Source organism: Apodemus sylvaticus, chromosome 11 (assembly GCF_947179515.1).
Source record: "Apodemus sylvaticus chromosome 11, mApoSyl1.1, whole genome shotgun sequence".
Taxonomy (NCBI): domain Eukaryota; kingdom Metazoa; phylum Chordata; class Mammalia; order Rodentia; family Muridae; genus Apodemus; species Apodemus sylvaticus.
The window spans coordinates 98,353,062-98,366,956 of NC_067482.1; the positions used below are offsets into that span (position 1 = coordinate 98,353,062).

General features: G+C 37.9%; 1 protein-coding gene across 6 annotated transcripts in view; it reads left to right on the forward strand.

Annotated features, from left to right (window-relative positions):
• The window catches only part of Usp34 (ubiquitin specific peptidase 34), a 183,499-nt gene that overhangs the window by 15,604 nt on the left and 154,000 nt on the right, over nucleotides 1-13,895 (forward strand). For all 6 annotated transcript variants that reach the window (XR_007980309.1, XM_052199754.1, XM_052199758.1 and 3 more), the window contains exon 3: nucleotides 6,801-7,212. Coding sequence is in view for 5 of the 6 variants with exons in the window: in XM_052199754.1 (XP_052055714.1) it covers nucleotides 6,801-7,212 (412 nt within the window). In the remaining variant the exon portion in view is untranslated. The remainder of the gene's footprint in view (nucleotides 1-6,800; nucleotides 7,213-13,895) is intronic.

A 13,895-nucleotide genomic window follows, 5' to 3' on the forward strand; every position in this document is an offset into this window, starting at 1 on the left:
TTTATCCCTATGCTTCTTTTGAACACAGGATTCTGGGTGGAAAGTCATTCCTTTCAGAACTGTCAAAGTCCTGCCTCATTGTATCTTAGGGATCCAGTGTTGCTTTTCTGAAGTATTAGCTTTTTTCTCTTTTAGAAATACTGTTTGTGTGGCTCTGTTTGGCCCAGAGTTGTCCTAAAACTTGGGAATTTTCCTACCTCAGTTTTCTGAGTGTAGAACTATAGATGTGTGTTCTACACACATCTGATACTCAGCAATTTTAGCAGTTTTTATTCTTTAGCTTTGTCTAATACCCTCCTTGAAAGCTTTAGGATTTTTTTCCCCCCTGAATTTCAAGAATTGCAAGTATCGTACATTTGGATAAGCCTTTTGTTTTTGAAGATGACTATCATAAAACAACTGACGACAAAGCTGGAGACTAACGTGTAATGGGAATGCACACTGAGCAGCCAGTGCTAAACCAGTGCAGTGCTTTCCATTCGTGTGTGCAGCCCTGGCTGTCCTGGGACCAGCTCTGTTGACAAGGCTGGCCTTGAACTCAGAGATCCACCAGCCTCTGCCTCCACAGTGCTGGGAATAAAGGTATTCAGTACTAGGCCTCACAAGCCAGAATTTTTATATGATCCATTTATATCACTCCTGGACCTCTACCTGAAAGACTGCATCATATTACAGATACTTACTTATGTTTATTGCTGCTGTTTTCATAATAGCATGGGAATATAATAAACATAGATGTCCATCATAGAAGAATGGATAATGGAAATGTGATACATATACAAGGGAATTTCATTCATATGTAAGGAAAAATAGAATTGTGCTATTTTTAGGAAGTATATTGAACTTGGAAATATTTTAAGTGAGGTGACCCGGACTCGTAAGGGCATACAACATATCTTTTCTTATGTGCATCTTATAACTTTTTATATATACATATCTATGTGGGAGGGAGAGCAAAAGCCAGGAAACTAGAAAGGGGCTTATGAGAAGGAAAACTATTACTTCCAGCAGAAAATTACTCTATAAGTCTCAGTAAGCCATACCCAAGCTAATTTAGGAACCTGTAAACGCTGTGGTTGATTGGATTAGCATACCATTCATGAAAAATCTTAAATTTTTGATTATGCTCTGTTAGAACTAGTGTCTTAAGTGTGCTTCTAATGTATTGCCTCTTTTGATTAGTCATTTTATTTTTGTACATTTTACATATTGAAGTATTTTCATTGAGTTTCCCTTTAATTTTAATCTTGTCACCTTTCATCATTCATTAGTTTTTTAAAATGTAAATTTAAATCTTCCAATAAGTTGAAATAAAAATACTAAAACTCCTCGAGAGTTTTATTTCCTCATGTTCATCTGTCTCTTAGACCCTGCTAGTCGTGATTGGTTATATACTTTTCTTTTTCTTCCCAGTATTATCAGTCTTTGTCATCCTTTTTGAGATTGCTTTAGTTTCCATGTTTAGATCTTTTGTAATGTATATTATAGGGTGCTAAAATTTTGAGTTTAAAATGATAAACTATATATTTATTTTAAAGGCATACCAACAGCCTACCTACAATTAACGAGCTTTTTATTTTTAATGGTGCTCCGGATGGAACCCATGGTCTTACACAAAGGCAGCTGACCCGACATTGTGCTCAGCTTCAAGTGGCTGAATTTTATAATCCTCACTTAGGTCAGGTCTTTATAACACTGATTCTTTCAGTAACTTAATATCTGTTAGGTTCTTTAAGTATTATAAAGTATAGATTTTTTTCTTTCTTGTAATTTTGCTGGTTAGTTTTTATTTTTTAATTTTAATATTTTTTATCTACTTGAAACAGTCTGTGGTCATCTTGGAAAAGAACCCCAACTAATTCAGAAGTTGCTTCCATCAGCTCATGAAGTATGTAATGATTATGTGGTAGGGCACAGCCATGGTAGGTAGCTGCGCTGTGTAGGCCCCCGCAGCGTGAGGAGCAAGCCCAGGGGATAGTAGTACGCTGCATTCCTCCGCGGGTCTGTTTAGCTCCTGCCTGTTTATGTCTTGACTTCTCTCAGTGATGTACTGTAGATCAGGAAGTGTAAGCTAAATCAAATCCTTTTTTTTTTTTCTCTAGTCACTTTTGGCCAGTTTTTAATCATAGCAGCATACAGCAAACTAAGACAAAAAGTTAGTACCAGAAAACTGTTGCAGTAACAGACATGACCATGTTGTTTGGGGAGATTGTGGAAGTGTTAGGAACTTATGGCTGGAAAAGTTATTAGTGTTCAAAACTTAATGGCCTGTTCTGTGAGAACTTGGAAGACAGTGTTGAGAACAGGGCAGATGATGGAGACCTGCCTTGTGGAATCTCATAGGGAAGCAAAAATTTGTTAGGGCATTGTGGTGATTTATTTGAATAAATAATCTGTGGTTCTGGTCAGCTCCAGCTAAAGAATTTGTTCTGAATGGACGGATAGTGGATAGTATTGTACCATTGAAATGAAACCTTTATGTTACTGAGACTATTGCTGTTGTTTTTTGGGGCTGAAAAAGCTATAATTAAGAAGACACTGGTATCATTGAGGTGCAATCTTGTGGGGAGTATTTATTATTTCTTCATTGTCAGCACACAATCTGTGCTTTAGAGGAGCCAAGGCTGTATCTCAAGTTGGGAGTTGAACTTGATAATATCTGAGTTGTAAATGAATTATTTTTAATATATAAATGTGTATAGTGAATCCAGTGGCTCTATTTCTTTATGCTAGTCCCCAATAACTACACAGAGAAACCAAGTTTTGTTTAAAACTGCACTTCAGTAGTTGAACAGTAAAAAGTGTACCTTAACTTTCTATGCTAATCTGGCTACTTCCCAGCCCCATCCCACGATTCTTGGATATTATTATTGATTTTCAGTATCCTCTTTCATGGCTTCAATTTCTCTATCCTGCCAGCTCATCTGAATCTCTCTCTCTCAAAGGTGTGTACTACCAAGCTAGGCTGAGTCTTTTTTACTGTTTCTGTCATCTTTGATGACACACTTTTTTTATTTACTGTTTATTTTGATCCTTCCCTTTCCTCTTACAAAGCGTATTCTTGGCTGTCCCTCATGGTTAAGACAAGGGCACAGCTGGATATTCTCTGTGGGTGGTGCATCTTAAAATCATGATCTGTTCTGTAGGATAGGTATAAAGAAAATGGTGAGCAGGCTTTCTATTTTTTTTTTTTTTTTTTTTTTTGACAAGGGTTTGACCATGTAACTTAGCTGGCCTAGACTCTGTATACCAGGTTAGCCTTAAAATAGTCTTTCTTTTTCTTTCTTTCTTTCTTTCTTTCTTTCTTTCTTTCTTTCTTTCTTTCTTTCTTTCTTTCTTTCTTTCTTTCTTTCTTTCTTTCTTTCTTTCTTTTCTTTTCTTTTCTTTTCTTTTCTTTCTCTTTCTTTCTTTTTTGTTTTTTGTTTTTTTGGATTTGGGTTTTTCAAGGCAGGGTTTCTCTGTATAGCCCTGGCTGTCCTGGAACTTACTCTGAGGACCAGGCTGGCCTTGAACTCAGAAATCCGCCTGCCTCTGCCTCCCAAGTGCTGGGATTACAGGTGTGCACCACCACCGCCCGGCTTAAAATAGTTTTTCTTAACACCAATATGTCCTTTGGTGTTAAGGACATATTGGTGTTAATATATCCATATCTCCATATTCTTTGGCTATGATGGTTTAGTTGTTGGGCAGGAGGTTACTTGATCCCTTTCATTGAACCTCTATTCTGTTCCCTACTTCGTCCTTGGCCGGGGCTCCTCAGTTCTGAGCCTTCCCAGTAGGTTTTTTGTTGTTGTTGTTGTTTCCATTTGTTTTTGAGACAGAGTCTCTGGTGGGTCTGGAACCCACAGATGCAGCTGCCTCTGCCTTCCTGGTTCTAGATTTAAAGGCATACACTGCCACCCATCTTAATTCCCATTTTCCTTTTATTTATTTCATGTGTGTGGATGTTTTGCCCGTATGTATTTTTCTGCTTCACATGCAGTGCAGCGCCTGCAGGTGCCAGAAGAGGAGTATGTTGGATCCCTCTGGAACTGGAGTTAGAGACAATTGTGACCCATCATTTGGATGATGGAAACTGAACCCAGGTCCTCTGGAAGAGCAGCCAGTATTTTTAACCACTAAGCCGTCTTTCCAGCCCCAGTTTCCGTTTTCTGACAACTAATTTTAGAAGTAAAAATTTAGAAGTAACTTTGTCTTTCCTATTCTAAGCCTTAGCCAAGATCTTTTAAGAACTCAGTTTCTAGCTTTACTAAGAAAATTGCCTAGTCTACAACTTGTCACTTTAAAGATAATTTTGCATTAGCATTATAGAAAGAAGCTGAGTTGGAGTGGTGGTGCCTGTAGTGCTCAAATTTTGGAGTCAAAGGCAAGAGGATCCTGGCCAGCCTCAACTTAAAATTAGACCCTGTCAGTATTAAAATGGGCAGGGATGTGGCTCAGCAGTTAAGAGGGCTTTCTGGGATATGTGAAGTCCCGGACTTGTCCCAAGTAGTGGTAAAGAGAAAGAAAGAGGTCGGAGATATGAGGTGGGCAGGCTCATCTGAAAGCAGTCCGAGGAACTTTGTTTAAGATTGGGGTGTGGTGTCTCACTTTAGTCCTGGCTTACTTGGGACCACTCCAGCCTCAAGTCAGAGAAGTCTGCCTGCCTTTTGGTGCTAGATTAAAGACATTATATTTGTTTTCCTCATCCAAATTATAATATTGGTTGTGGGTTGGGATTAGAGAGAAGGTTCTAATATCTCTATCTGGTGGCTCACAGCTGTTTGCAGCTGCAGATCCAGGAGACTTGATACATTCCTGTGGCCTTCATAGGAAGGTAACTTACAAACACACACACACAAGTATGGATGGGTGTTGTGACACACACCTTTAATCTTAATATTTTCGTGTCAGAGACAGTTGGATATCTGAGTTTGAGGTGATCCTGGTCTACATAGTGAGTTCTAGGCCATCCAGAGCCACATAGTGAGAGAAAAAAATGGTAATATGGTATTTTATAGCTAGAAGGGACTTTTGAAGTAAAAGTCCCTTTGTTTAATCAATGTAACAAAATTTTCCAAAGTAGTATTTAATTAATTAATTAGAAATAGTATTACAGTGGAATAGGAATTTTGGAATTCTGTGTTGGTTTTATTATAAGGTTTGTTTTTTTCCAGATTTATTTCTTATATTTATATGGGTACACTGTAGCTGTTTTTAGATACACCAGAAGAGGGCAACAGATCCTATTACAAATGGTTGTGAACCATCATGGGGTTGCTGGGAATTGAACTGAGGATCTCTGGAAGAGCAGTCAGTGCTCTTAACCCTGAGCCATTTCTCCAGCCCCTATCATAATGCTTTTTCCTCCCCCAAAGATTTATTTATTATATGTAAGTACTCTGTAGTACATACCAGAAGAGGGCGTCAGATCTCTTTATGGATGGTTGTGAGCCACTAAGTGGTTGCTGGGATTTGAACTCAGGACCTTCAGAAGAGCAGTCAATGCTCTTAAATGCTGAGCCATCTCTCCAGCCCCTATCATAAGGTTTTAATCAAGGTATTATTCACAGTACAATTATGTGGAGGCTTGCAGGGGGCTAGAGAATATGTTGTTTGGGGAAACCTTAGTTGTAGGCAGCTTGAATGTTACTAATTATACCATGGTCACAGTGTCTTTTATGACCTAATCTTAGATATTTAATCTTTTAATTACTACCACAGCTTACTCGATGAAAATGAGTCCCTTCTGCTCTCAAGGGGAAGAAAATTAGGGTTTGCTTTTTAAATGAATGTGTGCCAAGCATTTTGTGGCCATACTTCTAAATTTATCATGCCTATAAAAATGAGATTATTTCCCTTTGTGATCTTACAGCGTGATGGTGATCTATTTGGACGATGTAGAGACATTTTGTTAATACTTCCAGGAATAATTTTATAAGTAATGGCTGATTATCTGTCATCAGTGTTTGGATACTAATATAATTAGAATTAGGTACTTGTGTGTGTATCATTTATTGAGTCTCACAAGATTTTTAATTACCAAAAGTATGCCAGGCATTGTGCTATTACTTGAACTTGTCTAAAAGAACTAGATTTGTATGTAACACTTACCTGACATTTACTATTTTTTTTTTATTTGCTTTGGTTTTTTGTTTTTGTTTTTTACTGCTGTTGAAGAGAGAGTGTTTTGTGTTTCTGTGTTTTATTTTCCAGATAGGGTCAGAATACCCTTCCTAAGTAGGCTTCAAGAATTTATTTAAAAATGTAGGTAGATAATAAATTTGGTTAGATGATAAAACGCCTTGTATTAAGTCACTAGTAGTTTTGTTAATGAAGTCATATCTACTACCATTGCTGCTGCTGCTGCTGCTGTTTTTGGTTTCTGAGACAGGGTTTCTACATAACTCTGGCTGTCCTTGGACTTTGCAGTGCTCCACCTGCCTTCCTGCTTCTGAATGCTGGGATTGTGGGCATGCACCACCACACCCAGCCTGTGATTCTGTTCTTAAAAAAAACAGGAAAGAGGAAAGAGCCGGGCGTGGTGGCGTACTCCTGTAATCCCAGCACTTGGGATGCAGAGGTAGGCGGATTTCTGAGTTCGAGGCCAGCCAGGGCTACACAGAGAAACCCTGTCTCAATAAACAAAAACAAAAAAAAACCCAAAAAAACAAAAACAAGGACAGAGCTTCCCCAGTAGAGGGGGAAAATTGATGTTTTGGAAAAGTATTTTAGTATTTGCTTTCTTTGTTACTTATTGAAATGTATATTGTTCCCTCTTTAGGAAGCATTTATTTACTGCATTTTATTTTCTCTTATAGGCAATGTCTATGCTGCTTCAAGGAATATAAGCATTTGGAGATTTTTAACCAAGTAGTATGTGCACTTATTAACTTAGTGATTGCCCAAGTTCAAGTGCTCCGGGACCAGCTTTGTAAACATTGTACTACCATTAACATAGATTCCACGTGGCAAGATGAGAGGAATCAAGCGGAAGAACCACTGAGTATAGATAGAGAATGTAATGAAGGAAATACAGAAAGACAAAAATCAATAGAAAACTCTACAAGAATTTGTAATCTGACTGAGGACGAATCTTCAAAGAGTTCTGATCCTTTTAGTTTATGGAATACAGATGAGAAGGAAAAACTATTACTATGTGTAGCAAAAATTTTTCAAATTCAGTTTCCCTTATATACTGCTTACAAGCATAATACTCATCCTACTATAGAGGTATGTAAAAATAGGTACAATCATTCTTGTATTATCAAGTCCTACTAAGCTTGCTAATCCCCTCCTTATCTGTGAATGACTCAAACTGGCTTTTTCTTTTTGATGGAAAAATTTCTTTCTGCCTACCCTGTCTGTCTTCCATTCCCTTCTTTCTTCTTTCTGTTCGAGACAGGGTCTTATTGTATAGTCCTGCAGTGTGGCCTTGAACTTCTGTCTATCCCAGGGCCCGCCTTGACATTTAATCCACTTGCCTCAGCCTGAAGTATTTGATTACAGATGTGCAGTCATGTTCCAGCTTGATGGAAAAAATTACTGGTATTGCCAAAATATATTTATAATTGAACTCAGAAGAACTTACATTTAAGTGATTTAAACATTTTTTTTATTTTGCTCTATTTGTTATGACTGAAAAAAAAAAAAAGAACAAAACAGTGGCCAGGCATATATAGTTCAGTGATGGAGGGCTTGCCTAGCATTTGTATGAGGCCCTAATTTCAGGTCCCAGCATTGTCAAAGTAATAGCTGCAGAGGACCCAAGTTATGTTCCAGTCCCCATGAGATAATGCACACCTGTAGCTTGAATTCCAGGGGATCTGACCCTACTTCTGATGTTTTTTGGCTTCTACATACATGTGGTGGGAAAACATACACTTAAGCACACATGTATTCATAAAATTTAAAAAAATAGTTGTGTCAAAAAAGAACCACAGTTTTTAATATCATTCTTAGAAACATGTCAGATTAGAGTTTTTCATTAATAAGCAGAGCTTAACAAATTATCTATACATTTTAAATAGTATTTTTTTGTAAGTCAAACTGCTTAATTACACTTGTGTTATTTTTATGAGCATTTCAGAAATTTAATAACTTAATGATTTGTGAAGGTAGTTATATTTACAGAAATTAGGAACTGAAATTATATGGTAATGTATTTACCTAAGTGCACTAATTTATAACTTGACATTCTATGAGAACAGGAGTGCTTACCAAGTTTGTGCGGCTCATAAATGCTGCATTTATTTTGGGCTTGGATGGGTGAAGGTCAGAGTCTCCGCAGTCTCTGCTCTGTGCATGGCTCCTTGTGCCTTCTCCCATGGCTACTGCTCCTACTCAGGTGGGCAAGCTTCTGCACATTGTGGGTTTAGGAGTGCTGGAGATAGACGAAAGTAGATCTCTAAGGCATCTTGGGTGCCACTGAAGTGTCATAGAATGAGCTTTGTTACATTTTGGTGACACAGTTTGTAAGGGCATACAACATTCAAATGGATGGTGAAGAAAATTATAAATTCCATCTCTAGATGAGAAGGAAAGGCAAAGTGTTGTAGTTTGTATTATCATAAACTATGTTCAGTTTTGCCTCAGAGACCTTAAACTCTGTCTTCATCTTGGCTGCTGGAACTATAAGCATAAATTACCATATCTGCTTATGGATTGCTGGAGATCAGATACAGGGTTTTGTGCTTGCCAGGCAAAAATACCTTGTCAACTAAGCTATGTCCCTAGTCCTTGTTTGTATCTTGGATAATCTGTTTCTTACAATACTGAGATGTGAACCTGCCACATGCCCCCATCATCCATCCATCTGTCTGTTCGTTGATTGACAAGAGTTTCACCACATAGTGCTGACTGGTCTGGGATGTGCTGTGTATGCCGCGCTGGCATCAGACTCAGAGATCTGCCTGTTTTTGCCTTCTGGGTACTGGAGGTTGTCTGTCTCCTTCCTTCTCCCCTCCCTCTCCCCTCTCCCCTCTCCCCTCTCCCCTCTCCCCTCTCCCCTCTCCCCTCTCCCCTCTCCCCTCTCCCCTCTCCCCTCTCCCCTCTCCCCCTCTTCTCTCCCCTCCCCTCCCCCCTCCCCTCCCCTCCTCTCCTTTGCTTTCCCCTCCCCTCATCTCCTATCCTCTCCCCCCTCTCCCCTCTCCTCCCCTTCCCCTTCCTTCACCCCTCCCCTTCCCTCTGCTCTCCTTGAGTTTTGAGACAGGGTTCCTTGTGTAACCCTAGTAGATGTTCTGGCACTTGCTCTGTAATCACGCAGGTCTTGAACTCAGAGATACATGCCTGCCTCTCTCTCCCTAACCTCGATGCTGGGGTTAAAGATAGATGTTTACCAGCACCAGCCAGTTTTATTGTTTTCATTTTTGTTTTTGGTTTTGTTTTTGTTTTTGGTTTTTTTTCAAATGTTCTGTAACCTTCATACTTATCAACTTTTCTTCACCTGAAAAATAAGCCCTTTATTAGAATATTTTCAAACTGTATTGAGAAAACATAGCCCATTAAATGGTTATTACCCCTATTAGAAATATTGCTAACATTTTGAAGTAGATTGTGTTTTCTGCTAGAATTTGGTGTTTATTCTGTGTAGATTATATAATAAGATACGTTAACATACTAAAAAATGTCAGAATTTTTTTTAAAAAAAATTAGTAACCTTTAATCTTTAGGAACTGGAGAGATTGTTCCATACTTAAGAATACTGGCTGTTCTTCCAGAGGACTTAGGTTGGCTTCCCAGCACCCAGGTTGAACCCAGCGTAGAGTTATGCTACCATAGCCTTAGTGGCCTGGGAAGGCACTTTCTGCACATGCTGCACAGAATCACTTGTAGGCAAAATACCCACAGACATGAAATGAAAATCAATCTAAAATTCGATTAAATTTTTAAAAATTTAATCTTTAGAATACAGTATAAATTTTGTTTTCACCCTTAAATTGATATGGAAAGATACTAGAATGTAAATACATGAAGTTCATTTAGAAATTAATTTTATTCAATTAATTAGTTTTTTTGTGGCAGAACCTTATTTTGTAGCTATGTGGCTGGCCTGGAGCTTGCATTGTAGACATGTTGGCCTGGAAGTTAGAGAGATTGCCTACCTTTGCCTCTATACCCTGTGAGTTAATTTTTTTATTTCAGTTCTTAGGAGACTGAAGCTGGCGTAGGTAGGCTGACTGTAGGCGTAGGTAGGCTGACAGTAGAAGTCTAGAGCAGCTTAGGGTTCAGGGTAAGACCTCGACCCAAGACACAGACCAAAACATTCTTTATAAGAGCGCTGTAAGTAATACTAAATCTGATATTTTGTTCTTAAAGTTAGTTTAATCCCTAATTTTTTTCTTTTTAGAAATAATAATCTGTAAATGTTATTATAGTCAGTGCTTATACATTTTGTTTATAGTAAAACATCTTGTTATTGCTATTTTTCAAGATAATTCTATGTGGTTTGAAAGTAATGGTTCATAAAATGTTTTAGATAAAATTACTTTATTGAAATTTTATTAAAATTTTTATTAAAAATTTTATAAAAACTTTAATAAAATTATTTTTCTGAAAAATAACTGTAAAGGAGTTTTGTATTAAATTTTATATAGGAATATGCTTTTAAATGTTCTATTCTTATTCATTGTTAAAATACCTAAAATGTGTGATTTCTAGCCTAGTGATCATGTAATTAACTGTTAATTGTCAGTTTCAGAATGTACAGAATTTTAGCGTAGTTTACATATATTGTAGAGTTACGCTATATGTATTTATAAATGTGTTTATATATGCTGACAATTGTTTTAAGCCACTGCTTAATAAGCAGTGCAGTGCCACTTAATTTCTAGTTTACCTTTTTGCTGTTTGAGACAGTCTCACTATGTAGCCTGTATTGGCCTGCAGCTCACAAATTTTCCACTTTTTAAGCTCTGGCGTTGCAGGGGTGTACTGCCAGGACCAACCTTCTTTCCTTGGACCTTCTTGCTTTACCTTTTATTCTTGTGTAGGTTTTGTTTTTCCTGATTAAGCCTTTTGCTTGAATTTTTTTTAAAAGATTTATTATTATATCTAAGTACCCTGTAGCTGTCTTCAGATACCAGAAGAGGGCGTCAGATCTCCTTACAGATGATTGTGAGCCCCCTTGTGGTTGTTAGGATTTGAACTCAGGACCTTTGGAAGAACAGTAGGTGTTCTTATCTTCTGAGCCATCTCTCCAGCCCCGAATTTTTATTTTTAAACGACCCAACTTGTTGAAATCTTTTATAAGGAAAAGGTTCAAAATTCATGTTGTTCATATTTTCGTACCGTGACTAGAAGCCTTATTAAATGGAGAAAGCATTTACTGGGCTTTCAGACACTGAAAGATCTTTCCAGATTTCTGCTGTATATTGCTGTGAAGTCCTAGAATCAGGCCTTATACTATACAACACAAGTTCTTGATACTTTGAGCTAATTATTCCCAACAAATGTTTTATTGGATGGAAACTTCAGAGACCCTTTGCACCTCCTTCCTTCCTAGCATCCCTCTTAAAGTTGAGTAGTATATGCACATTTATCTGTGTATACACACATTTGCACATGTACATATGGATGGTGGGATGAATAGGGTTTGAACCTAAGACTTCATGTGTGAATAGCCAGTGCTCTCATTCAAACACAACTCCCATTCCTGAGTTGTTAACTTTTTTTGTGTCTTGCTATGTTATTCATAGCTGGTCTTGAACTAGTGAGGCTCAGGTGGCCTGCCTTGTATGTCATCATGCTTTGGTAAAAGTTAAAAATCTTTAGATATAATTTAGTGACTGGAAATAGATAATATTGTTGGGCAGACCCCAACAATTCTTGGAAATGGTTTACTGCCATAAATGGTTATAAAAATTGTAGAAGCAAAATAGAGTGACATGACTATTGGTAGAGCTGCCTTATTATACTTAGCCAGAAGGGACAGCATAATATGACCTGTAAAGGGTATGACTGTTTGATATTTCATTTGCATGCACATATAATAAATAGTACATACTATATTTGGGTAGTTTGCATATGTATTATAACATATTGTAACATATTATATATACAGTATATGCATACTTGGTGTCTGGAGGCCAGAAGAGGCACTCCTGGAATTGGAGTTACAGCTGGTGTTAGGTACCACATGGGTGCTGGGAACCAAATCTTGGCCATCACAACAGGCCCTTCTTTTTATAATGTGTTTTTCAAGACAGGGTTTCTCTATAGTTCTGGTTGACCTGGAACTTGGTCTGTAGTTCAGACTGGTCTTGAACTCAAAGATCCTCCTGCTTCTGCCTCAGTGCTGGTGTACACCATCACCTGGCAATAGCAGGTTTTTTTTTTTTTTTTTTTTTTTTTTTTAAGTGCATTTTACTTAAAATGGTGTTTTACCTGCATGTATGTCTGTGTGAGGATGTGAGATCTTGGAGTTACAGACAGTAGTGAGCTGCTATTGGTTGCTGGGAATTAAACCCTGATCCTCTGGAAGAACAGTGGTCTTAATGCTCCTTTTTTTTTTTTTTTTTTTTTTTTTTTTTTTTTGGTGTATTTGGATTTGGGTTTTTCGAGACAGGGTTTCTCTGTATAGCCCTGGCTGTTCTGGAACTCACTCTGTAGACCAGGCTGGCCTCGAACTCAGAAATCCACCTGCCTCTGCCTACCAGAGTGCTGGGATTACAGGTGTGTGCCACCACCGCTTGGCTCTTAATACTCTTAATTGTTGAGCCATTTCTCCAGTTCCAACAGCAAGTACTCTTCAGAGCTGAGCTGTCTTTTCAGTCCCCCAACACTTGGGGAGTGGATGTTTTGCTCCATTCCTTTAATCTCAGCACTTGGGAAGCAGAGGAGTTCCTGGTCTACATAGTGAGTTTCAGGACAGCTAGGACTCAAGCAAAAGAAAATTTGTAGAGAGGAGAGAGGGGGGCAATACTTTTGTTTAGTGTATGTATACATGATATGGCGAGATGCAGCTTGACAATTTGAAGTCTTGGTGTGTCCTCTTATCTCTTTTAAGTAGACTTTTGTGTAGCTCAGGCTGTCTTTGAACTCACTATGTGACAAAGATAACCTTGAACTCAAGTTTTTGTTATGTTTTTACTAACTGCTATTTTTTGGGGGGGTCCTTTTTTAAAGAATTGCTTTTTTTTGGAGAGAGGTTATTATTGTATAGCCTTTGGTCGTTTAGAACTAAAGTCAAGTAGCTCAGCAAGCTTCAGTTTATGGCAGCTCTTCTACCCCTGAAGATCCCTGACATATTCAGCCATGAGCCTTTTTAAATTTAAAGAAAAAAAATGTACACACATATAGTGTGCACAAAGTCCTGCTTTTGATTCCTTCTACTTTGTAACCTAGGCGTGGTGTTTCATGCTTCTAGTGTTGGGAAGATATGTGCACATAATCCTAGGTTTGAGGAAATGGAGGATCAGGAATTTAAGGTTACACTTGATTATGTAGTGAGCTTGAGCCTTCATATGAGACTGTTTCTCAAAAAACAAATTACCTCTTCAAAATTGGATATGATGGCACATTGTGAGGCTGTCTAAGGCTGCTTTTAAAAAGTCTTTATTGCATATTATTATTTTGTCTAGTGTATGTATGTATATGCCTGTGTATGTGTTTTCAAGAATTCCTTGAGGTTAGAGGAGACTTTTAGGACTCAGTTCCTACTGTCCACCATGAGGATTCTGAAGATTGAACTTAAGTTGTCAGTCTTGGCAGCAAGCACTTTCTGAGAGACCTTAGAAGGTTTGCATCTTGTTTTTATTGTTGTCCCAGAATTATCTAACTAGTATGGATTCAAGCACTTCTGGCTTTAAGCACACCTTATATTCTGGATAGCTTCCAGTTCCCTGGGGCTCAGTTACTAGCAGTATTTGCTATTAGAATTACTTCAGTCTTTAATTACCCACTTTTAAAAAAACAAC